Consider the following 22963-nt stretch of genomic DNA (forward strand, 5'->3'; position numbering starts at 1 on the left):
ACAGCAGCACCACTTCGGGTCAACTTCCCTTTGTCTTTATTCAGCATTTACAAACCCCACCCGACCCTCGCGCCCTGCCGGGGCCGGGGGAGTGGGGGCGATGCCCCGAGCTGGGGGGGTCCGGGTTGGCGCCCCCCGGCAGCCGCTCCTGGCACCTGGTGAAAACAGGACAAAAAAAAGAGATTCTCCGGGGCCTCGCCCCGGGGGCGGCTGCGCGACCCCTCCTCGTCCCGGCCCCACTGCCCGGCGAGCCGTAACGGGCTCTGAACTGCCCCCCCCGACCAGGGCACAGCCCCCGAAGAGCCCCGGGTGAGGGGAGCACCCCCAAACCTTCACTCCGGTTCTGGCAGGGAATGGGGAAACCTGAAAATGAGTCTGGGCGGGTCCTTCTTGCCCAGAAATCCCATCCGACCTCATCTCCCTGCACCCCAAGGCAGCCCCAGAGAGGGACCCCAGCCCCCCTGCAGGGACCCCCAGTCCCCCCGCAGGGACCGACCCAGCGCCCCTGCACATGGGGAGCACATTCAGCTGGGGGCAACGGCTGGGGGGAACCCACAAGGCATGGCAGGAGGGGGACCCAGGGGTCCAGAGCCCCGCTGACCCCTCTCTGCTGGGGGGCCTGGGTTGCCCCGCCCCAGCTTGGGGTGCTCAGGATTAGCCCTCCCGGCACTGTACCCCAGGAGAGGCTTTGGGAAGGGTGGCAGGGAGCAGGCACTCCCAGAGGGCTCGCAGCCCCCCCAGGCTGGGCTGGGACCCCCCGGCCCCCTGCCCGCACTGCAGCTTTGGCTCATGCCCCCGAGGGGGATCCTTCATATACAGTGTAAACAGCCCCGGGGGGTCCAGAAAGGCAGCAGGGTGCCAGCGGGGCCCGGGGGGGGGGTCCAGGGGCATCCCCTACGTCCGCTGGGCGTCCGCCTTGGCGAAGAGGCGGCTGTGCCAGTAGTCGGGATTGTCGAAGGCGCAGTCCGAAGCCTCCAGGCTCCGCAGGGGCTTCATGCAGGGGGTGGGGGGCCCAGGGGGTCCGCGGCAGCCGGGGCAGTGGGGGACCAGCACCGCCTCCATCTCCTCGTAGCCCTGCTCCTCCTCGGTGGCTGGGGCGGCCTCCCCCGGGCGCATGTCGGTGTAGCCGTCGTGCCGGGGGGGGCCGCCCTCCTGCCGGGGTCCCGGACCCCCGGCTACGCTGCCCAGCGAGCGGCTCAGCCGCGGCTGCTTGTTCATGTACTCGTAGTCCTCCTCCTCCTGCCCCCGGCCCGGCGGGGCTCCCGGGGGGGCCCCCAGCTCTGAGCCCACCTCCATGTACTCGTAGCCCAGCTCCTCCAGCGAGGCCGGCCGGGGCGGGGGTGCTCCCAGGGGACCCCCAGGCCGACGGTTCATGTACTCATACTCCTCCTCCGGCTCCGGCACCGAGCCCCCGGCGGGGTCCGGCTCTGCGAGGCAGGGGTCAGACACCAGCCAGGCCCCCCCAGCCCTCCCGGGCTCCCCCTCTCTGCCCACGGGACCTGTTCTGCGTGGGGGGGGGGTCCTCATCTGGGCCACTGCTGGGTTTATCCCACCCCACAGCTCTCAACCCCCTAAAAAGATGATTCCCTGCCCCAGCCTGAACCCCAACCCTGCACTAACAGGTCCCCCCACCCCTAACACTGGAGGTGGGCCCCCTCCGCACCTGGGGACAGGCTGCCCCCACCCCACAGACTCAGGAGCCCCCAGCCCCAGCCCTACAAGGATGGGCCCCCACCTGCTTAACCCCAAACCCTGAGGGGACGGGTCCCACCACCCCACGGGGACGGGCTCCTCGCAACCCCAGAGCGGCAGAAGCCCCCAGACCCAGTCCTAGAGGATAGGGCCCCCCCCACCCTGCACAGATGGGACCCCCACTTCTTCAGGAAGGGTGGGACCCCCGTTCCCCTGCCTGGACGGGACCCCCCCCAAGGCTGCACCCCTCACCCCGTCCAGCGCAGTTGGGGGTGACGTAGCCGTTGGCGTCCTCCTCGCTGCCCTCTGTGCTGGGGGGCGGCGGGGGGAAGCTCTCCCGCTGGGACAGGTAGGCGCTGTCCCCCCGCGAGCGCAGGCTGCGGCAGAGGCTCCCCGACAGCGACCCCCCCTCGGCCAGGTCCAGCTCCGAGGCCGTGCCCCGGCCCTCCGACGACTCCGACACCGTCCGTCCCAGGGACTCCTGACGGCTGCGCCGCGGCAGCCGGCTCCCCCCGCCCTGGGGGACACGGGGCTGAGAGGGGGGCACCCCTGCGGACCCCAGCGCCCCCGCCCCACCGCCCCACGGCCACCGCTTCACCTCCCACCGCCCCACGGCCACCCCTTTGTCCCCCTGCCCTGGCACCCCATGGCCACCCCCGTGGCCCCCCAGCACCCCATGGCCACCCCGCACCCCACGGGTACCTGGCGGCCGCTGCCGAGGCCGGGCTGGTTCATGGGGATGTAGCCGGCCGGGGGGCTGAGCAGGCTGGGGCTCTGCGGGGGGACACGGAGGGTTGACACCCAGGAGGGGGGAACAGGGGGGCTGGGACCCCCCTCATCCTGCTGCAGGAACGGGGTGCGGGTCCTGCGGAGGCTCAGAGGGGACGACAAGCCAGTGGGGAAGGGGGGTCCATGGGTCAGCCCCACATCTCACCTGCATGGGGACATCCCCGGACCCCGCATCCCCATCCCACCCTGTGCCATGCCCAGGACCAGCCCCAGAGCCCCCAGACCTGAGGGGACAGGGGGGTCTCACCCGGGTACAGCTGCCCCGCGGCCGTTGCGGGTAGAGCCCGGTGGTGAGGCTGAAGGAGACGTCCAGCTCCTCCTCCTCCTCCTCCAGCTCCAGCGTCTCCATGTCATCCAGCTCCTTGTCGCTGAGGGTGGGGGGCTCGGCGGGCGGCACGGCCCCACTCTCCTGCTGAGGGGGTGGCTGCGTCAGGGGCTGTGGGGCTGGGGGTGGGGGGTCTGGGGGGGGGGTGCCGTGCTCACCTTGATCACCAGGTAGCGCGGGGGGTCGCGGGCCATGCGGGTGAACTCATTGGCCAGCTCCTTGAAGGTGGGACGGATGTTCTCGTCGATCATCCAGCCTGGGGGGGGACGGAGGGGGCTGAGAGCCGGGACCCTGCCCCAAGGATGGGGACACGGCCGGGACTTTGCCCCGGTGACGGGGTCAGGGATGGGGACAGGAGCAGGACCCTCCCCCGGGGTCGGGCTGTGGGCGGTGGCCCCACACTCACACTTCACCATCACCATGTAGACGTCGATGGTGCAGATCTGGGGCTGCGAGAGCCGCTCGCCCTTCTCCAGCAGGTCGGGCACCTCGGCCAGCCGGATCCCGGCATAGGGCTCGGCCCCAAAGGTCATCATCTCCCAGAGCGTCACGCCTGCGGGGACAGTCCCCGTGAGCCCCGTGGGGCTGGGGGTCCCCGGGGGGGGCTGGGGAGGGCCGGCGCTTACCGTAGCTCCAGACGTCGCTCTGGTGCGTGTACTTCCCAAAGTGGATGCTCTCCAGCGCCATCCACTTGATGGGCGTCTGCGAGGAAAGGTGGGGTGTGGGGGGACGTGGATGGGTGGGGGGACATGGGGAGTGGGACATCCCACAGGGCAGGGAGGGGATGGAACGTCCCTGGGTGTTGGGGGTACTGGGGACATGGGGAGGAGGGGCTGCCGGGGGTGCCGGGGCTGTGGGGCAGGGAGGGGGTGCCCCGTGGCACAGGGGGGACTTGGGGGGACACGGGGGTCCCTGCCAGGCGCCCACCTTGACCTCGTTGTAGAAGTACTTTTTGTCGTCGGGGTAGAGGAGGTCGGCGATGCCGAAATCGGCCACCTGAGCCTGGCTGGGCGACTTGAGCAGCACGTTGCGGGCGGCCAGGTTGCGGTGCACCATGCGGTGCTCCTCCAGGTAGTACATGCCCTGGGGGGCGGCGGGGGGTGTCAGCGGGGCCGGGGGGTGCCACAGGGACCCCCCCCACACCCCGGGGACTCACCTTGGCCACCTGGACGCACCAGTTGAGCAGGAGCTGGGGGCTGATGCTGTCGCGGTTCTTGCGGACGTAGTCAAGGAGGGAGCCCAGCGGCAGGAGCTGCGTCACCAGCTGCAGCTGGGGGCCGGGGCAGATGCCCAGCAGACGCACGATGTAGGCATGGTCCAGGCTGCCGATGGCCAGCATGTGCTGCGGGGGCAGTGTCAGCCGCGGCTAAGCCCCCCCCCCGCCTCCCATGGGGGGCCCCCCGGGGAGCAGGGTCCGGCCCGCACCGCACCCCCGGACTTACGTCGGTGACGGCGTGGAAGGACTGCTGCCCGCTCCAGTCCTGGATCACCTTGATGCTCACCGGGATCTTGATGGAGTCCCCGTCGGGGATCCAGATTCCCTGGGCGGGGACGGGATGCCCTGGTGAGCCCCGTGCCCAGCCACGGCTGAGCCCCCCCACCGAGCCCCCCGCTCACCTTGTGCACGGTCCCGAAGACGCCGGAGCCCAGCACCTTCAGCCGCTTCAGCTCCGTCTCCTTGAAGATGCGAGCCAGCACCTTGTTGGCTTTTTCACTGGGGTCCAGCGGCTCCAGGCTCTGCTGGGCGGGAGACGGAGATGGGGACGGGGATGGAGAGCGATGGGGAGGGAAGGGGCAGGGATGGGGACGGAGACCTGGGATGGGGACGGATGGGGATGGGGATGGGGCTGGAGACAGGGACAGACGGTGATGGGTCCCACACCCCTCCTGCCTGTCGAACCCCCTCCCCACAGTCCCGGGGCTCCCCCCTGCCTCAGCCCAGCTCCCCGTGGGACTGGGACCCCCTGGGTGCGGCTGCCCCGCTCACCTCCCCCCTCTCCAGGTAGCGCCGCATCGCCCGCTTCTTCTGGATCTTCTTGCCCCGCCAGTAGAGCAGGGCGAGGAGGATGCAGGAGCAGGAGAGGAAGAGCCCCCCGACCACCATCACCGCGATCACTGTCGGTGTTTTCCTGGGTGCAGGAGGAGGCCGGGGCTGAGCTCCCGGTGCCGGCAGGTCCCAGCCCGCCGCCGCTCCCCACGCGCTTCCCACGGCCCTGCCTGCCGCGGGGGCGGCACGCACCCCAACCCCGGGGCTGGCGGGGGCGGCGCGGGCAGGGCTCGGCGCCCGGGGGCGTGCGTGGCACGGCGGGGGGGGCGGGGGCACGGCCAGGGCCGGGGGTCCCCCAGCACCCACACGGCAGGGAAAGGCCCCAGAGCAGGACGGCACGGCACGGCGCGGCACACGCGGCATGCCGCAACGTAGCGCGGCGCGGCTCAGCATGCCGCGGCACACCACGGCACGGCGCGGTGCGGTGCAGCAGGGCACGGCGTGGCATGGCCCGGCAGCGCCCCAGGACCCCCGCAGCCCCCACCCCACGGTACCTGGAGACAGGCAGGACATCCCCCCGGCAGTCCCGCAGCAGCGGCCCCACGCACCTGCCGAGACAGAGACGGAGCCGGCGGTGAGAGGGGGCACGGGCAGCCCCCTCCTCCGGGGGGACGCCGGAGCCCCCCGCCACCCCACCCCGGCGCACCCATGGGTGCAGTTCTCGTGGCAGGGCCGGCACTCGCGGCTGGCGTCGGGGTACTTGTAGATGGGGCTGCGCTCGCCCAGGATGCCCTCGGGGCAGCTCTCCACGCAGTGGGGCCCGTCCCGGTAGTGGGCGCAGCGGGTGCAGGTGTCGGTGCCCTGCGGGCCGAGAGGGCGCGTGAGGACCCACGGGGACGTCACCGCTGCCGCCGCGGGTCCCCGGCCAGGCCGTACCGAGCCGTTGCAGGTGAGGTTGCCCTCGATGTGCTCGCACTCGGGGTGGCACTCGAAGCACTCGCCCCCCTGGGCGAACTCCCGCGTCTCCCTGCAGGGACAAGGCAGGGTCACTGGACCACCCCGGCGTCCGGCACCCCAGCCCACGCCTGCGCACCCTGGGGTCCACCCCAGCGTCCGTCCCACCCCGGGCTCTGTCCTGCCACAGGATCAGTGCCACCCCAGCATCCATCCCACCCCAGCATCCATCCCACCCCGGGATTAGTATCCCCCCAGGATTGGTGTCCCCCCGCCGGGTCCATCCCACTCTGGTGCTGACCCCGCTGCCCACCCCGGCGTCATCCTGCTCCCTGTGCCCATCCTGGAGCTGATCCCCCCCTGGTGCCCACCCCAGGAGCCCACCCTGGTGCTTCCTCCAGGGCTGCCGCCCCCGCCCCAGACCCCCTCACCCTTCGGTGAAGTGGCAGGTGGGCACGCAGACGCCGCGGCGGCTGTAGTGGCGGCAGGACAGGCACTGCGCGGGGCCGGGGCCCCAGCAGCCGTCGGCGGAGCACAGCGGGTCGCACACCTTCCCCTCTTGCTCTGCAGGGAGGGAAGGGGGCTCGGCGCGGGGTCCCCGGCCCCGCGGCCCCCCCCGCCCCGGCCCCGGCCCCACTCACGGCACTTGCTGCGGGGTTTGTTGTTGCGGATGTCGAGGTCGGCGCGGCGGCGGCTCAGGGCCCCCCACTGCACCGTGTGGAGGTAGCAGAGCTGGCGGTTCTCGGTGATGTAGACCCTGCCCGCGCTCACCTCCCGCAGCGAGCGCAGCCCCAGCGACGTCACGTTCTCGTTCTTCATGATCAGCAGGGAGAAACCCCGGCTGCGGGGAGGGCGTCAGGGCGGGGGGCTCGGGGGGCACCTGCCGACCCCGAGGGGATGCAGGGACAGGCAGGGACAATGGGGGGGTGCGGGGGTGCAGGGGTGGGGGTGATGGGGGGATGCAGGAACGGGAGGTGATGGGGGGGACACGCAGGGATGGGGGTGACAGGGGGATGCAGAGATGATGGGGGGAAGCAGGGACAGGGGATGATGGGGGATGCAGGGATGGAGGTGACGGGGGGATGCAGGGATGAGGGACGTTGGGGGTGGCAGGGGTGGGGGGTGATGGGGGAATGCAGAGATGATGGGGGGAAGCAGGGACAGGGGACGATGGGGGAAGCAGGGATGGGGGTGACGGGGGGATGCAGGGATGGGGGACGATGGGGGACGCAGGGTTGGGGGGGTGATGGGGGGATGCAAGGATGGGGGGTGACGGGGGGGCACAGAAGAGGACCGTGAGGTGCCGGGTCGGGGCTGTGGGGGTGGGGACTCACTTGTACAGGCTCCGTCCCCCAATGGTGACGAGGTTGGAGAAGACGCTGAAGTTGTGCATGTGCTTGGGCCAGGACTGGATGTTCAGGTACCCTGCGGGGGGACAACATGACAGGGCGGGGGTCAGGGTGGCCCTGGGGGGTCCCGGGGGGGTCCCAGCATCCCCCAGCCCCACTGCTCACCTGTGATCTCCCGCACCGTCTGGAAGACGTTCAGCTTCTCGGGGTCCAGCGCCGAGATGTTGCGCCAGGGATCCCTGCAGAGCTGCAGGCGTCAGCCGGGGAGGGGGGCTGCACCCCACCTCCCCCAGGCCCCCCCAGACCCCCAGCCTCACCCCTCCAGGCCGGTGATGAGGAAGTCCAGGTTGCCCAAGATCTTGGTGCAGTTCACGAAGGTGTCGATGTTGCTGGAGTCCACAGTCTGGTACTTGCTGCCGGTGCCGGTGCCCTCACAGGCTGCGGGATGCGGACGGTGAGGGCTCGTCCCGCAGCCCCCGGCCCCCCCGGCCCCCCCAGCCCCCTACCCTTGGGACACAGCCCCGAGCAGGGCTCGCACATCTTCAGCCCGTTCTTCTCCACCTCCATCTTGTCGTTGGGGCAGGCGCGGACGCAGGAGCTCTGGTCCACCACAAAGTTGTCTGCGGGGAGACCCTCGCGGTTAGAGCCTGGCCCCGGGCCCCCCCCGGCCCCCCGCAGCCCCCTGCGCCCCCCCCGTGCCCCCCTGCGCCCCGGCTCACGCGGGCAGCTCCGGACGCAGATGCCCCCGTACTGGTACTTGGTGTCGGGGTTGGGCTCCAGCTGGAAGGTCAGCTTGTTGTAGATGAGGGGCTGGGGGCAGAGCGGCACGCACGCCCCGCTGTCGTTGAAGTGCCGGCAGGCCTGCGGGACAGACGGACGATGGGGGTGAGTGGGGCACGGTGACACTGACGGACGGACACAGGGATGCACGGATGCCTCTCACCCTGCAAGGACAGCATCGCCCTGCGCCCACCCAGGGGTTGAGATCCCTCCCATGGGGGCAGACAGATGGACACACGGACGGATGGTCAGACACACAGATACCTCCCCCCCCCCGCACAGACAGTATCCCCCTGTGCCCACCCCGGGGGGCACATGGGCCAGCTCCCTCCCCACGAATGGGGGCAGACAGACTGACGCACAGTGGATGGACGATGCATGGGTGGGTGGGCAGAGAGGGGGATGCATGGACAGACAGACACACAGATGCCGCTCCGCATCACCCCCCCCACTCGCCCTGGGGGTGCAGGATGAGCCCCCCCAGGGGCAGCCGGGCAGGGGGACACGTACGAAGCAGTGTGTCTGGAGGGGGCCGGTGCAGCCCCCCGCGCACTCCTCGTGGCAGCACTCGTTGGGCGCCCGCCCGAAGCAGCGCCCGTTGCACTGGGGGGCGCAGATGGTCTTCGTCACTGCGGGGAGGTGGAGGTGAGTGGGGGGGGGGACGCGACCCCAGACCCCCTGGCCCCCTCCAAACCCCCCGGTACCCACGTTTCTGGCAGTCCTCAGGGCCGGGCCCCCAGCAGTGCCCGCCGCAGCTCTCGTGGCACGGGGTGCCTGTGGAGGGAGCGCAGCGGGGTCACCCCCAAAGCCGGGGGGTGTCACCCCCCCATCCCCCACCGCCCACGCCCCCCCCCCACGCACAGGCCTTGCCGTTGTCCCCCACGACGGGCTCCAGGCGGGGGTCCCGCATGATGTCCCGCCACTCCACCGTCTCCACGTGGCACAGCTGCGCGTTCTTCTCGATGTAGACGCCGCCGGCCAGGATCTCTGCGGGGGCGGCCGGTGGGCGACGGGCGCTGCGGCCCCCCCAGCCCTGCCCGGCACCGGGATGGTGGGGAGGGGACGGCACCGCTCCCGCATGGGGACCACAGCGGGCACAGCATGGCCCCAGGGTGCCGGGGGGTGGCACCGCTCCGGGATGGGGACCAGGACGCCACGGGGACAGTACCGCTGCAGGATGGGGACCACGGGGGGACAGCAGAGCTCCGGGATGGGGACCGTGGGATGCACGGAGGGGGTGGCACCACTCTAGGTGGGGACCATGGCGGGACAGCAACGCTCTGGGATGGGCACCAGGACGCAGCAGGGGATGGCACCACTCCAGAATGGGGACCACAGGTGGGTGGCACCGCTCCGGCACGGGGATCCATGGGGAGATGGCACCAGGATGGGGACATCACTGCTCTGGGATGGGGACCGCAGAGGGGCCAGCACGGCCCCAGGGTGCACAGGGGGGTGGCACCAGGCTGTGACGGGGAGCAGGAGGGGATGGCACCGCTCCGGGATGGGTCCCAGGACACAGGGGGTCTCAGCGGCGCCACAGCCCGGGGGTCCCACCTGTGAGCTGGTTGAGGCCGAGCTGGCGCAGGGCGTGGGTGGTGTTGGGGTTGTAGTTGAGCAGGACGAAGAGCGCGTACTTCTCCTCGTAGAACTGGGTCCCACGGATGACGCGCAGGTTCTGCAGCGGCAGCGACGCGAAGACGTTCATGGCGATCAGGATGTAGCCCGTCACCTCCCGGATGGTCTGTGGGGTGGCAGCACGTGTCAGCCCGGCGGGCGCAGACCCCCGTGCTCCCCCCCCCCATGTCCCCCCCGTGTCCCCCCGCTCACCTGCAGGAAGGAGAGGTCCTGCGTGTGGTCGATGAGGACGATCTCCAGGTTACCCATCACGATCTCGCAGTTGTTGTACATCTTGTGCAGCGTCTGGTACTGGTGCTGGGCGTCCCCCGTCACGCTCAGCCCGTTCAGCGTCCCCGCGCACACTGCGGGCACAGCACCCTGTCCCCCACCGCAGCCACGGCACCGCGCCCCACGGTGGCTGCGTCCCCCCGTGGTGGCTGCGTCCCTGTGCCCCCCCATGCTGGCCATGTCACCCTCTTGATAGCCATGGTCACATCCTCTGTGGGGTCCTTCTCCCCCCCCAGGCTGGCCACAGCCTGCCCTTGATGGCCACGGCCCCCCACGGTGGCCGTGTCCCCTCCTCAGTGGCTCTGTCCCTCCCACACCGGCCACGTCCCCCCCCCCCGGCGCAGTGTCCCTGACCCCCCTATAGCCTGTCCCCCCCATGCTGGCCACGGCGGTGCCCCGCGGTGTCGCCGTCCCCACCACAGCGGTGCCCCCCACCCACATCGTCCCCCCCGTGTTGTCCCCGCCGTGGGGGTGGGGGTGCCTGAGGGGGGGTGACGGGTGCTCCCCCGCCCTCCCCTCCCCGCACAGCGCCCGAACCGGCCGGGCAAGGGTTGCGCAAGGCGGGCGCTGCAGGCGCGGCCCCCGCACGGCGCTCCCGCGGCGCCCGGACTTCGGACCTGGCCGCGGCACAGCCCAGCCCGCCTTGACACCCGGGGCCGGGCCGGCCCGGACGCCTGGGTCCCCAGAGCTCGGGGGGGGCGGGGGGCGCCGAGGGGGCCCCAGGGTTAATGATTGCCCGGCCCCCTCCGCGCCAGGGCGGACAGGGCCCCTTTGTGCGCGGGGCAGGATGCGGCCCCCTCCCCGCAGCCGCACAAAGGGGCGATTGTGGCGAGTGGGATGGGGGGAGGCCGAGCCCCCCGAAAGCGGCGGGAGAGCCGGCACCCCCAGGGGCAGAGCGGGGTGCAGCCCACCCCCACCCCCAGCCCAGCCCAGACGTGACTCAGGCCCCGGCGCGGGGGGGGGCTGCGGGTGGGTAAATGGCAGCTTTGTCCGGCCCCAGCGCGGGGGCAGCGAAGGGCCCGAACCCCCTCCCGGGGGCAGCCGCAGAGAACGGGCGGCTCGGTGCATGCACAGGAAGGGGCACGGGGCCAGCACCCCCCCCCCTTTCCCCCCTCCCCCCTGCAGCTACAGCCTGCGCCCACCCCCCCACCACACACCCACCCCCACCCCCCCCCGGCCGGAGCTATTTTAATAGGGAAGGGGCTATAAAAAGGTCTCAGCTGCGTTGGGGCACGGCCCCCAGCCCTGATGCCTGGCTCGGTGGGGCCGGGGGCTGGGGCCCCCAAGAAACAACAGGGGGTGCTGGGGGCAGCTTGGGGGTCCCCAGGCTGCTGGGGGGCAGGATCCATCCCCCGCAGAACCCCCGTATCTGGGAACAACCAGCGCCTTTGGGTGATGCTAGTGAATCATTAACAGCTGCTCGAAGGGTCCCACCAGAGCCCGGGACCCCCCTCGGCGCCGGCTCCCGACAAAGCGGGGTGCAGGGGGCTGGGGGTGCCTGGCCCTCGGGGTGCACCTGCCCGCGGGGGTGTGAGGGCCGGGGCCCCCCCGGCGCCGCTGTGGCCGGGCGTTATCAGCGCGGGGCCCCGCTGGCAGCTCCGGCACGTCGCCTGCTATCTGCCGCGTGCCACCGTGCCGCCGCGGCCCCCCGGCCCCCGCCGCCAGGAATAGCACCGGGGGACCCGGCCGGGGGCCTGGGGAGCTGGGGGGGACCAGACCCGACCTCCCGCCCTCAGCCCCACGGGCGGCACAAAGGGGGTCTGTGTGTGCGGGGCAGGCGCTGCCGCAGGGCCAGATCCCATCCCCAAACAAAAGGGGGCTCCGAGACAGGGACGGGGACAAGGACGGGGGGTTCTGGCGGGGAGCGGAGCTGGTCCCGCACCCCCCGATGCCGGCACCGGGTGCCGGTGGGTGCTGGGGTGGGAGCTGGCTGGGCCCCCCAAGCGCGGCAGCCCTCGGCGTCGCCAGCGGCACATGGCAGAGCGGAGGCGCCGAGGGGCCGGGCGTGCCCCCGCGTGCCGCCGGCGAGGCCCCCCACACCTGGGTGCTCTGGCAGGTGACGCCGGCCCCACCTTCGCGTCCGGCCCTCGGTGTTTTCCTTTTGGGGCTGAAAAACAACTCCCGAGTGAACCCGGCTCTTCCGGGAGCGCTGCCCGCTCCGCCCGGTCAGGGTGCAGGGGGGGCCCCGGGGCAAACAGGGACCGGGTCCCCTTCGAGGGGTCCCCCGCTGCCCTGGCCGGGTCTGGTGGCATCGGTGGGTCCCGGCCCCGCAGCCTAAAATTAGCCCCAGCAGCTGCGGGGGGCGCAGGTGCCTCTGCCCGGAGGGGAACCGAGCCCCGGGAGAGGCGGGGAGCCGAGCCCCGGCCCCGCCGCCTGCACCAACGAAGCCGCAGCCCAGGGAGGCTTTGCCGGGTCCCGGTGCCCTCGGGGATGTCGGGGTCTCCGCGGTCGGAGCGCTGGGGATCGGGGTGGGGGGTCCCGGGACGCCCTCCCCGGGGAAGGGGCCACGGGAGCCGCTGAGACCGGGATCCGCACCGGCAGGATCGGGACGATCGGGACCCCCGAGCGCTACCGGCCCCCGCGAGGGCTCCCGCTGCCGCCACCCGTGCCGGGACCCCCGCGCGGCCCCGGTGCCCGTTCCCGCCGCACAGCGCCGGATCCCCCGGGACCCCCGCCCGCCGCCGGCGCCGCCCCGGTCCCCGCCGGTGCCGGTGCTCACCTGCCTGCGCGGAGCCGGGCGCGGGGGCGCGGAGCAGCATTAGCACCAGCAGCAGCGCCCGGTGCCGGTGCCGGTGCCGGTCCATCGCGGCTGCTCTCCGCGGCCGGCTCGCAGGGCCCGGCGGCTGCGGCGTGCCCGGGCGCGGCGGGGGGAATGCACCTGGCGCGGGGCCGCCGGGGCGGGACGGGCCCGGGGCGGGCGGGGCGGGGCGGTGGCGGCGCGGGGAGGGGGGGCACCCCCGGGGAGCCCGGCCCGGGACCCGCCCGCCACCGCCCGGGCTGCCGCGCCGCGCACCCCCCGCCCCCGTGCCCCCAAAGCCTGACCCCGCTGCAGCCCCCCCCCCGGGCAAAGGTCTGGCCCTGTGACAGACCCCCAAAACCCCGAGGCGTTGCCTGGCCCCATAGGAGCCCCCCAAAACGCAGTGTGTATATGACCCCTTGACAGCCCCTCAATAGCCTGGGGGAGCTCCTGATCCCATGAGAGCCCCCCAAAACCCCGGGGGAAGGTGGGGTGGGGGGTGTGCCTGACCCTGTGACAGGCCCCCAAAACCCCAGGATTGTATATGGCCCCATGAGAGCCCCCAATATCCTGGGGCAGGGGCCTGGCCCCATGACAGCCCCCCAAAACCAGAGGTAGGGTGTGGGTGTGCCTGGCCCCATGACAGATCCCCACTGAAACCCAGCCCTGGTGCACCCCCAGCTATGTCCAGCCCCCCAACACTCCCCAGGGAACACCCGGTCCCACCCGCAGGGCAGGGGGGTTCAGTGCTGCCCCTCCCAGCTCAGAGCAGGTCCCATGACTGGGGGGATTGGGGGCACCCACAGCCCCCCATGTTGCCAGGTCTTGGGGTGGCCATAGGGGGATGGTCCAGGGGCAGCATGAGGCCCTCAAGGGGGTCGTGGGGCACAAGGCCAGCCCCCCTGGGGCTGCCTCGTGCAGGCAGGGGGTGCACACACACACCCCCACACCCTCCCACAGGGCTGGGTGTCTGTCCATCCATCTGTACCCCAAAACACATCCCACTCCCACACTGGGACAGCACCTGTGTGCCGAGTCCCCGCAGGCCCCCACTAGAGGGCAGTCATTTGCCCCCCCAGCCCCATGGGGTGGGCAGCAGAGCCCCCCAACTCCACACAGCTTCCCCAGGGTGAGCCCAGGGCCCCCTAGTCTGGCCCCCCCTCACAACAAGGGGCCGGGAGCCCCCCCCAGTCATCCCAAACCCCCTCCCCACACACAGAGTGATGGCGCCACCCATCCCCAAGCCCCCCCAAGTGCAGAGCCAGGTTCGGTGCAGGGTCCTTTATTCAGCCCGCGCTGGGGGACGCGTTCAACCGGAGCCTCCTCACATGGGCTTGGGCGGGGGCCGGGGGGCTGCGCCCTGCGGGGGGAAGGTGGGGGGTCAGCGGGGGCCGGGGGGGCACGAGCCCCCAGCCCCTCCTGGCCCCCCAATACGTACAGCCGGCCTGAAGCGGGGTGGGGGCGTGCGGTCCTTGCGGGCCTCCCGCGAGCGGTTCCGCACCACCTTGCTGTGGATGGCGCAGCTGACGCAGTAATGCAGCTTCACATACAGCTTGGGCAGGACGTAGGCTGCAAGGATGGGGCGAGGGGGGGGTCAGTGGCCCCCGCTCGCCCCACAACACCAGAGGACATGGGCCTCTCCCGTCACGGGGGCAGGGGCCCCCCCCAACCCTTACAGTCGAAGACGCTGGCCTCCGAGATGTCCCTGACGGCCGCGGCCTCCACGATGTTCCTGATGACAAACTTCTTGATGGCCTTGTCCTTGGGGACGCAGCGGGCGCAGTTGGTGCAGCGGATGGGCTGGACGTGCCCGCGGCCCTTCTTGGCCCGGCCGTTGTTCCTCCTCTTCTTCGTCTACGGGAAGGGGCAGAGGATGGAGCCGGGACCCCCCCGCCCCGCCCCCAGCACCTCCCCGGTTCCCCCCCACAGCCGCCCCCGCCCCCCAGGATCCCCACGACCGCCCCACTGTACCCCCGGCCCCCCACGCATCCCCCTCCCAGCATCCACAGCTGCCGCCCCCGGGTCCCCACACGGCCCCAGAGAGGCCCCCCCCGGATCCACACAGCCCCCCACGGGGTCCCCACAGAGGCCCTACACGAGTTCCCCGCGGCCTCCCCATTCCCCTCCACCCCACACGGGCCCCCCCGGCCGCCCCCCAGGCCCACGCGGGCCCATCCCGTTCCCACAGGGCCCCCCCCTACGGCTACTCCCGGCCCCACACGGGCTCCCGGTCCCCCCCGTCCCACAGAGGGCCCCCCACAGGCCCCCCCGGCCGCGCCGCCCTCACCATCTCGCTACCGGGGCGGCGAAAGAGGGCCCGGCCGCCGCGCCGCCGCCCTTATATACGCGCCCTCCGCCCGGAAGCGCCTCCGCCGCCGCCCCGTGCCCGCCGCTGTCCGCAGGACCCCTCCGGCCGCCTCGGGGCGGCTCCGCCGGCGGGGTCGGGCCGGGCGCGGGGCGAGCGGGGGCGGCGCTGGGCCGCGGTACCGGCGGCGGCGGTGGGACTACTTTTCCTCGCCGCGGCGGAGGGGTTCGGCGCCACGCGCGGTGTGAGGTGTCCGCGCGCGCCCCGCGCCGCGGCGCCTGCTGCGTGTGGCGTCATCCGCGCCGCGCGCGCCGCGGGGGCCGCTGGGAGATGTAGTCCCGTGGAGGGCGGGGCCTCGGGGCGGGGCGGGGCCCTGCCCCTCCCAACCCCCCGGCGGGGACCCCGGGGTCCTCCCCCCATCCCGGGGGTCCCCAACATCCGCTCTGTGTCCCCAGAGACTCCACGCCCGGGGGGAGGAACCACCCCCACGCCGCCCCCGTGCTCATGGGGGTGACCCCTAGTGTCCCCCCTTTATGGGGGGGCACGTGTTCTTCGTTCCCCCCAAACCTTGACAGGGAACCCCCAATGCCCGCCCTCCCCAGCCTGGGTGGTCCCCAGTGTCCGGTCCCCCCTCCTCCCCGAGCTCTGGGGACCGCCCCCATCTCCCTAAAGGCAATCCCGGGGTCCTGCCCCCGCCCCCCAGCTCCAGGGACCCCCCTCCCATCCCTGCAAAGGGCATCTTGGGGTCCTGCCCCCCCCAGCTCTGGCCCCCTCCCACCAATGGCAATCCCGGGGTCCTGCCCCCCGCCCCCCTGACAATCCTGGGGTCCTGCCCCCCCCAGCCCCCACCCCACAGAAGAGAGGGGGAGGGGGGAAGCGTTAAATTACTCCGGTTTATTTATAACAGACCTTCAGCCAGTACAGTACAAAACTTACAGTAGTAGATCTCGTTACACAAATAGGTAATTACAATATCTTACAGATACAAAAGCTCCTGCGGTCACGGGGGGGGGGGGAGGGGGGCGGCGGGGGGTGGTTTTTGTCCAAAAGCGAGTCTAACCTCACAAAAAAGGGAAAAACAAAGACGACAGCAAATCCATTAACGATATACAAATGAAAACTCGTTAGAAAGGAAGGAGGGGCCGGAGCCCGGGGGAGGCCGGGGTATTGCACATCATCGTTTGTTCTTCATACATCTGATTAAAAAATATAGATATTTACACGAGTAAAGCGACCTGGAGTTTTACAAAATTCCTACATTTTTGTTTTAGACTCTTTTACAGGAAAAAGAAAAGAGACGGAAAGAAGAAGAAAAAAAACAGAACCCAAGGGCGGACAGAAACTGCAGAGCTTCCATTTCGGTTCGTAAAAACCCCTTTTTTGGGTTTGTTTCGGCGCTGTGGGGGCGCGGGGGGCTCCGGCTCGTTCAGCCGGCGCCGGTCATCGGTGGCAGCGGGCGGGAAGGGGCGAGCCGAGCCCCGCGCCGAGCCCCGGCCCGGCCGTCCCCTCTCCCCACGCAGACAGAAAAGCAAGAAAGGAGAAAAAAGAATAATTATAATAAAAGAAAATGGGAAATAGGGGCAACGGGAGTTGCCGCCGCGTGAGGTGGTTGTGTTTGTGTCCGTAGAAAAAGGAACAGCCTTTGGTTTCAACCTCAGGAGAGCCCCGGGGAGCGGCTGCTGCTGAGGGGCGTTTTATGCATCCTGGGCCTGGGTGGGGAGCGGGCCCCCCCCGGGCGGGGGGCTGCGGCCGGGGGTCCCGGCCGCCGCGGGAGCCAGCAGCACTGAGGCAGCGGCCGGCTCTGCCACGGCCCTCGCCAGGGATCGGCGCCCGGCCCACGCTTTATTTTTGGTTATGTGGGCTGCCGCCCCGGCCCCGCTCAATCCCTTTTGCCAGGGGACCCCCATCCCTGGGGGTCCCCGGCTCCGGACCCCGAGGGGGGCTGGGAGCCCCTTCCCTCGGTGTCTCGCCCCTGAAAATGGGCCGGCTCCCGGCAATCCACCCCTGGAGCCGCTCGTCCCAGGGGAAGGGGCTCCGCAGACAGGTGCTCGATGCAGCAGACGACACCCCCAACCTCCCACCCCTCTTTCGGACCCCTCCGATCTCGGGGGGAACCCGGGGGTCCCGCTGCCGGCGGGACCGAGGGCAAAGCTCTGGCATTTGGGGTGCCGCTGCCCCGGCTCCTCCGTGCGAGCGAGAGCGGGGCGGGCGCTGCGGGAACAGAAGCGACGCCGGACCGCGGGGAGATCCCACCGAGCCCCCGGGAATGCCAGGGGGAGCGACTCGGCCGCGAAGGCTCTGGGGGGCAGAGGGAGCGAGGGGGGGCCGGGTCGGGGGTCCGGCGTCCCCACCGCCGGCGGGCAGTGTGCGGGGAGCAACCCCTGCAGCAGAGCGGGCTGGAGATACTGGCCTGTGCCGAGGAAGAGGAGGAGGAGGAGGAGGAGGACCCAGACAGCAGGATGGAGCCATCACCTGGACGCTCGCCATCTTCCTGACTTATGTTTCCTTCATTTAAGCGGGGCGATGCGGACCCCCGTCGCCCCCCGTGCAGGGCCAGGCGTACGGGGGGCTTCAAACACCGCGGGGAGGAGGAGCCGGGCAAAACCCGGCTTCGCCGACCTGGCCCTGCCGGCACCGCCGCCGGCACAACCGGCCCGCGGGGCGGCAGGGGGGTCCCTGCTTTATGCTCCGTGTATTTAAACTCATTAAAGCTCGGGGCGCAGCGGCCCCCCGCCAGGCGGGGGGGGCTCGCGGCCAGCGGAGGAGGGGAGTCCCTGGGGTGGGGGTTTTAGCACCTAATCTGAGGTTTGCTTGGCCCAAGAGCGGGGACGGGCACTGCCGGGCTCGCACCAAGGAAAGGGCTCGGAGCTCCGTGCCGGCGCGTGCCGTGCCGTGCCGGAGAGCCGGCCGGGGCCGGGGCGGGAGAGGGAGGGGAACCAGTCTCAAAAATTCGAGTGAGACTTTGGGGTGGGGGTGGAGAGAGAGTTATAAAAAGAGAAACTAAGAAGCTTAATAAATAACAGTGAGAGAGGTGGGGGGGAAAAGCACAAAAAAGTCCGTTAATATTTAAATAAATCCATTTATAAAAAGGCAAATTGTTAAGAGCTCCCCCTCGTCGGGGTTGGTTTTTTTTTTTTTAGTTATTGATTTTTTTTTTTTAAATATTTTTGTAGCCAAAGTCAGTGCAAAGGAGTATAAAAGAAAAACCAACAGTTCCATGCCCTAGGGGTGGAGGGGCTGAGCTAGAGACAGAGGAAGAGTCGAGGGCGGGCTGGGGGGCACGGGGAGAGGAGGGGGGGGGGTTTTAGCCGACTTTATGCTCGCCCCGCACTATGTGGGAGGAGAACTCGTACCGGTCCTGGCTGTGGTAGCCACAGATGTTGCATTCGAAAGGGTCTCTGAAGCCGTGGCAGCCCATGTGGATGGTGAACATGACGTGGTCCAGGAAAAGGATGCGGCAGTGCTCGCACTTGAAGGCCCTGATCTGCTCCCCGTCCTCGTTGACCACCCGCAGGGCTTCTTTGGCGGAGCTGGGCGTGGAGCGGGCGGCCGGGGGTCCCTCCGGCAGCTTGGGGTCCTCTTTGGCGTAGGCTGGGCTCTGGCGGCTGCTGGCACAGTTCCCTGCCGGCAGCTGCGAGCTCCGCTCTTCGTGGTTGCTCTCCGTGTCCGTCGAGTCCTGGCAGCCGTTGGTGGGCGATACGCCCGGCTCCCGGCCCCGGTACACCACCTGCACCCCGTCCGGCACGTCCTCGTGCCCCTCGGCAGCTTCCCGGCTCCCCGGCATCTCCAGCCGACCTGGCAGGGGCTGGATCTGGGTGTAGACGGAGCTGATGACGGGGGTGACTTCTGAGATGCAGTTTGTGGGGGGCAGCCGGAGGGGGCGAAGATGCTCCCCCCCCATCAGGGAGAGGGAGCCGCCGTAGGAGGGGTCGAGGGGGTGGTGGGCCGAGACCATCTCCACATCCTTCTCGAAGCCGGAGTTCACGTCGAAGGGGAGGTCCGAGAGGGTGAATCGCATCTGCTTCTCCCCTGCCGGGAAGGAGAGCGGCGTCAGAACGGGCAGGCTTGGTTTTGGGGTGCACCCCCGCCCCCCACCACATCCTCTCCCTCCCCAGCACCGCGTGCAAGACCTGCCCCGTCCCGGGATCGTGGGGATGAAAGGCGCTTTGCGAACACCAGCCGCACACCCGAGCGCAGAGTCTCAGCTCCTGGGGGCTCGAGCCCCGCTCCAGCGACCGGGGGCTCCCCCTCTCCCTCCTCTCTCCTGTCTGCCCAGGAAGCAAGGGGGGGAAATCCCCTTACCCACAAATTTCTGAGGTGTCGATCGCTTCCGTTTGGTGAGGCTGTTCGCCAGCCGGTCAATAAACGTCGGCCGATCGGACGAGGGGTGAAGCAGAGAGTCCGGCACTATCTCCAGGTCTCGCATCTCGTCACCTGGCAAGACAAGGGAAACCCGGTTCAGCCGGCAACCGCGGGACGGGGCGAGCGGGACGGGCACGCTGCGACCCAGGCCGGAGACTCCGCAGCCAGCGCTCGAGGCACGCCGCTCCTGCCCTCTGCTAGCTGGGACGGACCTACGGAAAGGCTGCCGGGCTGCCTGCTCCAGGCCCAGAGCTTACCCCGTCGGTGAATCGGTCGCAGGGGAGCGCCGGCAGCCGGTCCGCCTCCCTTCTTCATCGAGCTGGGCCCGCTCCTGCCACTTTGGGGAAGAGGAGCCGGCTTCAACGCATTGAAGTGCCCTCGCTTCTCTCGCCGGCTCTCAACGCCGGCCTGGAGAGACCTGCCCCGTGTCGCTGCTGGCAAGGGCAGCTCCGCCATTCCCGTGCCCCGCAGGTTACGGACCGTCCGGTTAAAGTGTCGGGGCAGCCTTAACCGGTGAACCTCGCCGCAAGCACCGGTGGCTCTAGAGGGACCAGGTCCGGCTCCGAAAGGGTGAGGAGCCGGGAAGGCTCCGGCTTTGGTTCTTTGCTGGCGCAGCAAAGACAGGGGCGCTGCCTGCGGGCTCCGAGGAGGAGCCAGAAGGTGCTTCCAAGCCAGGCGGTGCCCGTTTCAGACCCCTGCCCGCCGGGGTAAATCCCCTACATCGCGGTGTCGCGCTGGTGTTCGGCTATTTATGGAAAACACTCTCGGTAGTTCTTCCACTAGAAATATGGGCCATGGGTGTGTTTCGATTCAGGGGGCTTTGAAATTCAGCTGGCGGAGAGGGGAGGAACCAGGGAGGGAGCTCTTTGCACTTGCAGAGGTTTGCGGCATTAACCAACGCGCACGCATAGCACCTTTCATCCCACGATCGCCGGGGCACGGAGAGCTCCGGGGCCCACGCTCTCCCCCACGCAGCACCCCCCCTTTTCTAATGGGAAGGATGTCCCCGAAACTCAACCCCATCAGCCAGAGACGGGGCTGGAAAGCAAACCCACGCCCCCATTTCCCACCCTACTGGGACCCCTCATCGTGCCCCCGGAGCCAGGGAGGCTGCGGGGCTCCGGCCCCCCGCGGCACTGACCTTGCTGGCTGGCCAGCGACTGCGGTTCAGTGTTCAGACTCTGCAGGTAGTTGTGGCACCGCTCCTTGTGCTCCTCCAGCGTGCTCTGCTGCTTGTAGCTCCGGCCGCAGTAGTTGCACTTGTAGGGCTTGCCGACGGTGGGGGAGGAGACTGCAAAACACGCAAACCAGAGCCTGGCCGTAAGAACAGACGTAGTGCCCTCGCCAAAGAGCCCGGGAATGGGCTGGACGTGCGTCGACGGGAGAGAAAAGCGGCAGGAGTCGGTTGACAGGGAGCGTCACGGCAGGGCAGCGACCCTCACCATCAGCCCACCGCACCATCTAGCTGTGCTGCGGAGGAAGGACCTCTCCAGCACGTCTCAAGCAACAGTTTCCAGAGCTGGGGGCAAAAGTTGTGACCTGCAGCTCCCAGCTTCTGCCTCAGCCTTCCTCTGACCCCCATCTAACCCAAACCAGCTACTGCACACGCCCTGGCAGCGCAGCAATTTGCCTCCTCGAACGCCTCTCCCTGCCAGAGAGCCGCAGGGGAAGGGCCGGATGCTCCTGGATCTTGATAGATGGGGAGCTACAAAAATAAATCATAATTTGGCCAAATACCTAAACCAAAACGTCTCAGGCCTGGCTTTTACCTACGCTCTGCTCCCAACACACCAGCGATACAGGTTTCTAGCAGCTGTCTGGCCACGTTACACACCTCCAGGTAAATCCTCGTGCTGGAAGCCCCGACGGCAAAGGCAATATTTAAGGAGGGGAGCTGGAACCCCCAACTTTTTAAACTTTTCTAAGCATTTCTTTACCCTCCATATGCCACAACGTGCTCGGTGGCTTGGCCAGCACTCGGTTGCTGCACAGAGTGCACAGCCCCCCACTGAGATTTGTGATAAGACACTCGCCAGGCACATTTTTATTCTCATCTCTCCCAATTTTCTCGCTTCCAACTGAAAATCACCCAAGCCACCCAAGGTCGGCATTCAGCCTCGCTGGCCGGCGACGGCCAGACAAAGGAGAGCGTCCGCCCCGCGCGCCATCTTATCATCTGCACGTTTTAACCGACAGACGACTTACAGTGAAAAATCATGACCCCTCCCAAGGGGAGATGGTATCTCTGAGCCCCGTCGCAGTTTCCATCGCGCCGTGAGGCTGCTGCCCGCGCAGGGCATGGGGAAACGCGACTGCTGACACGGGGGTTTTGTGCCGCTCGCTGGGTGATTGCTAATTAGGCATAACCGCAGCGGGACCTGGGGAGCAGACCAGCCGACATCCTTCGGGCACGGGGAAAGGGCAAGGCGGTCCCCACCCCATTAAACAGCCTCGGGGCGGGGGGAAGGGATCCAGGCTCCAAGGGACCCGCAGCTGCAGGTTGATCACACTCAGACGCCTTTTGGGGGAGGCAGCTCGTTAGGCAAGAAGATGTTAACGGGCAAAAAAAGACAAGTGCAGGGAAGCTGAGCCAGAGAGGGGGGTGGGCTCTCCAGCCCCCCGCACCCGCCCCGAGCGCTCAACCAGGACGGAGAGCGCAGCCCCACGCGCGCCCTTCTCCCCGGCCGTCGCCCTCACCCGGGAGCTCGCCTCCCGAAACAGGCGGGACGCCAAACCGCAGAGCCACGCCGCGCTGGGGAGGGAGACGGGGGGCCCACCGGGCGAGAGCCAGCGACCGCGGCATCCGAGAGGACCCCAAGAGCTGCCGTGCCCTTCCCCTCCGGCGCTGCTCCACGGGGCGGGGAGGCCGCGTTTGGTAGCGGGGCAATGCCCCGAAATCGGCAGCTTCTGCTGGAAGCCGGAGCCCATCACCCTCCGCATGGGGCGTGCTGGCAGGGGCGTCAGCCAGCCCCGTGACAGTCGCCTGCGTCATGCTCGCCCCGTCCGGCTGCCTGTCGAGACCCGCCTGGACCAGGCTCTTTCTGTTCCTGTCAGATTTAAGGGGTTGTTTGGGGGTTTTTTTTTTGCAGCTTGTGGTTTAACCTTTAACTGCTTTTAAAAAAAACCACATTTGCGGGCTGTAGGTGAATTCACATTTACCCCCCGCCCCAGCTCTGTCACCTGGATTCATGTGAAGTGCTCTGCACTGCGGCTGGGATGTGGGGCCAGCACCTCCTCTTGCAACGGCTTGTACCGGACCCTGCCCAACCACCACCACGGCAGCCCCGAACAGCGGCGCTCAGCGAGGAGAGCGGCCGCGGCCGCACGCGCCGTGCCCCTGCCCCGTCCCAGCCCGGCAGCTCAGCCACGCCGCAGGCAGATCCAGGAGTCCAGGAGCCACCACTGATTTCACCACCAAAGCTCCGGGTTAGAAATCAATCTGGAGAAGCCGATGACAAGCACAAATCTCTCCTCCCAGCTCTCCCCAGGCAGCAGCATTGTCACAGAGCAACTGGGTATCGGGGGAGGCGAGGATGCCACCAGCCTCCGAGTACGAACACAAAAATGTGTGTTAGAAACTTACTCCTCAAATCTAGCAGTGTAGATGGGAGAGCCTCAACTCCAAAGTCCGTTACATGTCATTCATCTCCATCACTCACTCGGCTTTTGAAGTCAAAGGTCCCCCAGATGGCTCGGTTTTGTTACTCCTAAACAAAACAACAACCCAAACCCCTGCATGCGCTCGCGCTTCACAAAGCTCCCCCAACGGCTGCGT

The 22963-nt window shown here is 69.2% G+C and overlaps 3 protein-coding genes across 10 annotated transcripts in view; all 3 read right to left on the reverse strand.

Moving 5' to 3' along the window:
- Positions 1–675: 675 nt before the first annotated feature.
- On the reverse strand, positions 676–12672 carry ERBB3 (erb-b2 receptor tyrosine kinase 3). Of its 2 annotated transcripts, none has more exons than XM_064474173.1 (28): positions 12504–12672; positions 9707–9858; positions 9434–9620; positions 8738–8863; positions 8585–8650; positions 8387–8505; positions 7816–7957; positions 7603–7716; positions 7414–7534; positions 7262–7335; positions 7082–7172; positions 6389–6588; positions 6179–6311; positions 5730–5820; positions 5500–5654; positions 5348–5401; positions 4794–4935; positions 4424–4543; positions 4249–4347; positions 3963–4148; positions 3734–3889; positions 3433–3508; positions 3213–3359; positions 2965–3062; positions 2729–2890; positions 2395–2466; positions 1945–2209; positions 676–1427 (listed from the first exon to the last, which is right to left on the reverse strand). In XM_064474173.1, the coding sequence occupies exons 1-28, from the start codon at positions 12586–12588 to the stop codon at positions 895–897; spliced, it is 3966 nt and encodes a 1321-aa protein (XP_064330243.1). In that variant the 5' UTR covers positions 12589–12672; the 3' UTR covers positions 676–894. The 2 variants fall into 2 exon arrangements, with proteins under 2 accessions (XP_064330243.1, XP_064330242.1); XM_064474172.1 differs by having other exon boundaries at positions 2729–2893.
- Positions 12673–13787: 1115 nt separating this feature from the next.
- Positions 13788–14967, reverse strand: RPS26 (ribosomal protein S26). Its single transcript, XM_064474319.1, has 4 exons — positions 14809–14967; positions 14198–14375; positions 13960–14090; positions 13788–13881 (listed from the first exon to the last, which is right to left on the reverse strand). Exons 1-4 carry the CDS (start codon positions 14809–14811, stop codon positions 13846–13848), a joined length of 348 nt encoding a protein of 115 aa, XP_064330389.1. The 5' UTR covers positions 14812–14967; the 3' UTR covers positions 13788–13845.
- Positions 14968–15705: 738 nt separating this feature from the next.
- Positions 15706–22963, reverse strand: part of IKZF4 (IKAROS family zinc finger 4) — a 30582-nt gene continuing 23324 nt past the window's right edge. For 5 of the 7 annotated variants that reach the window (XM_064474565.1, XM_064474561.1, XM_064474559.1 and 2 more), the window contains 3 exons: positions 20330–20479; positions 19129–19260; positions 15844–18855 (listed from right to left, as the gene is read on the reverse strand). In XM_064474565.1, coding sequence (XP_064330635.1) covers positions 18131–18855; positions 19129–19260; positions 20330–20479 — 1007 coding nt within the window. In that variant the 3' untranslated portion in view covers positions 15844–18130. Of the gene's footprint in view, positions 18856–19128; positions 19261–20329; positions 20480–22963 lie in introns of all 7 variants that reach the window. The other 2 variants (XM_064474563.1, XM_064474564.1) reach the window with 2 other exon arrangements.

The sequence above is a fragment of the Phalacrocorax carbo genome, chromosome 27 (assembly GCF_963921805.1).
Source record: "Phalacrocorax carbo chromosome 27, bPhaCar2.1, whole genome shotgun sequence".
Taxonomy (NCBI): domain Eukaryota; kingdom Metazoa; phylum Chordata; class Aves; order Suliformes; family Phalacrocoracidae; genus Phalacrocorax; species Phalacrocorax carbo.

Coding starts and splice junctions, on each gene's coding strand:
- ERBB3 (XM_064474172.1), bottom strand. CDS start 12,588: ATGGACCGGCACCGGCACCGGCACCGGGCGCTGCTGCTGGTGCTAATG. Junction 7,535..7,602: donor CTCGGGGCTGTGTCCCAAGG/GTAGGGGGCTGG, acceptor CGCATCCCGCAG/CCTGTGAGGGCACCGGCACC. Junction 7,336..7,413: donor CTCATCACCGGCCTGGAGGG/GTGAGGCTGGGG, acceptor GCAGCTCTGCAG/GGATCCCTGGCGCAACATCT.
- RPS26 (XM_064474319.1), bottom strand. Junction 14,091..14,197: donor GGAGGCCAGCGTCTTCGACT/GTAAGGGTTGGG, acceptor CCATCCTTGCAG/CCTACGTCCTGCCCAAGCTG. Junction 13,882..13,959: donor CACCCCGCTTCAGGCCGGCT/GTACGTATTGGG, acceptor TTCCCCCCGCAG/GGCGCAGCCCCCCGGCCCCC.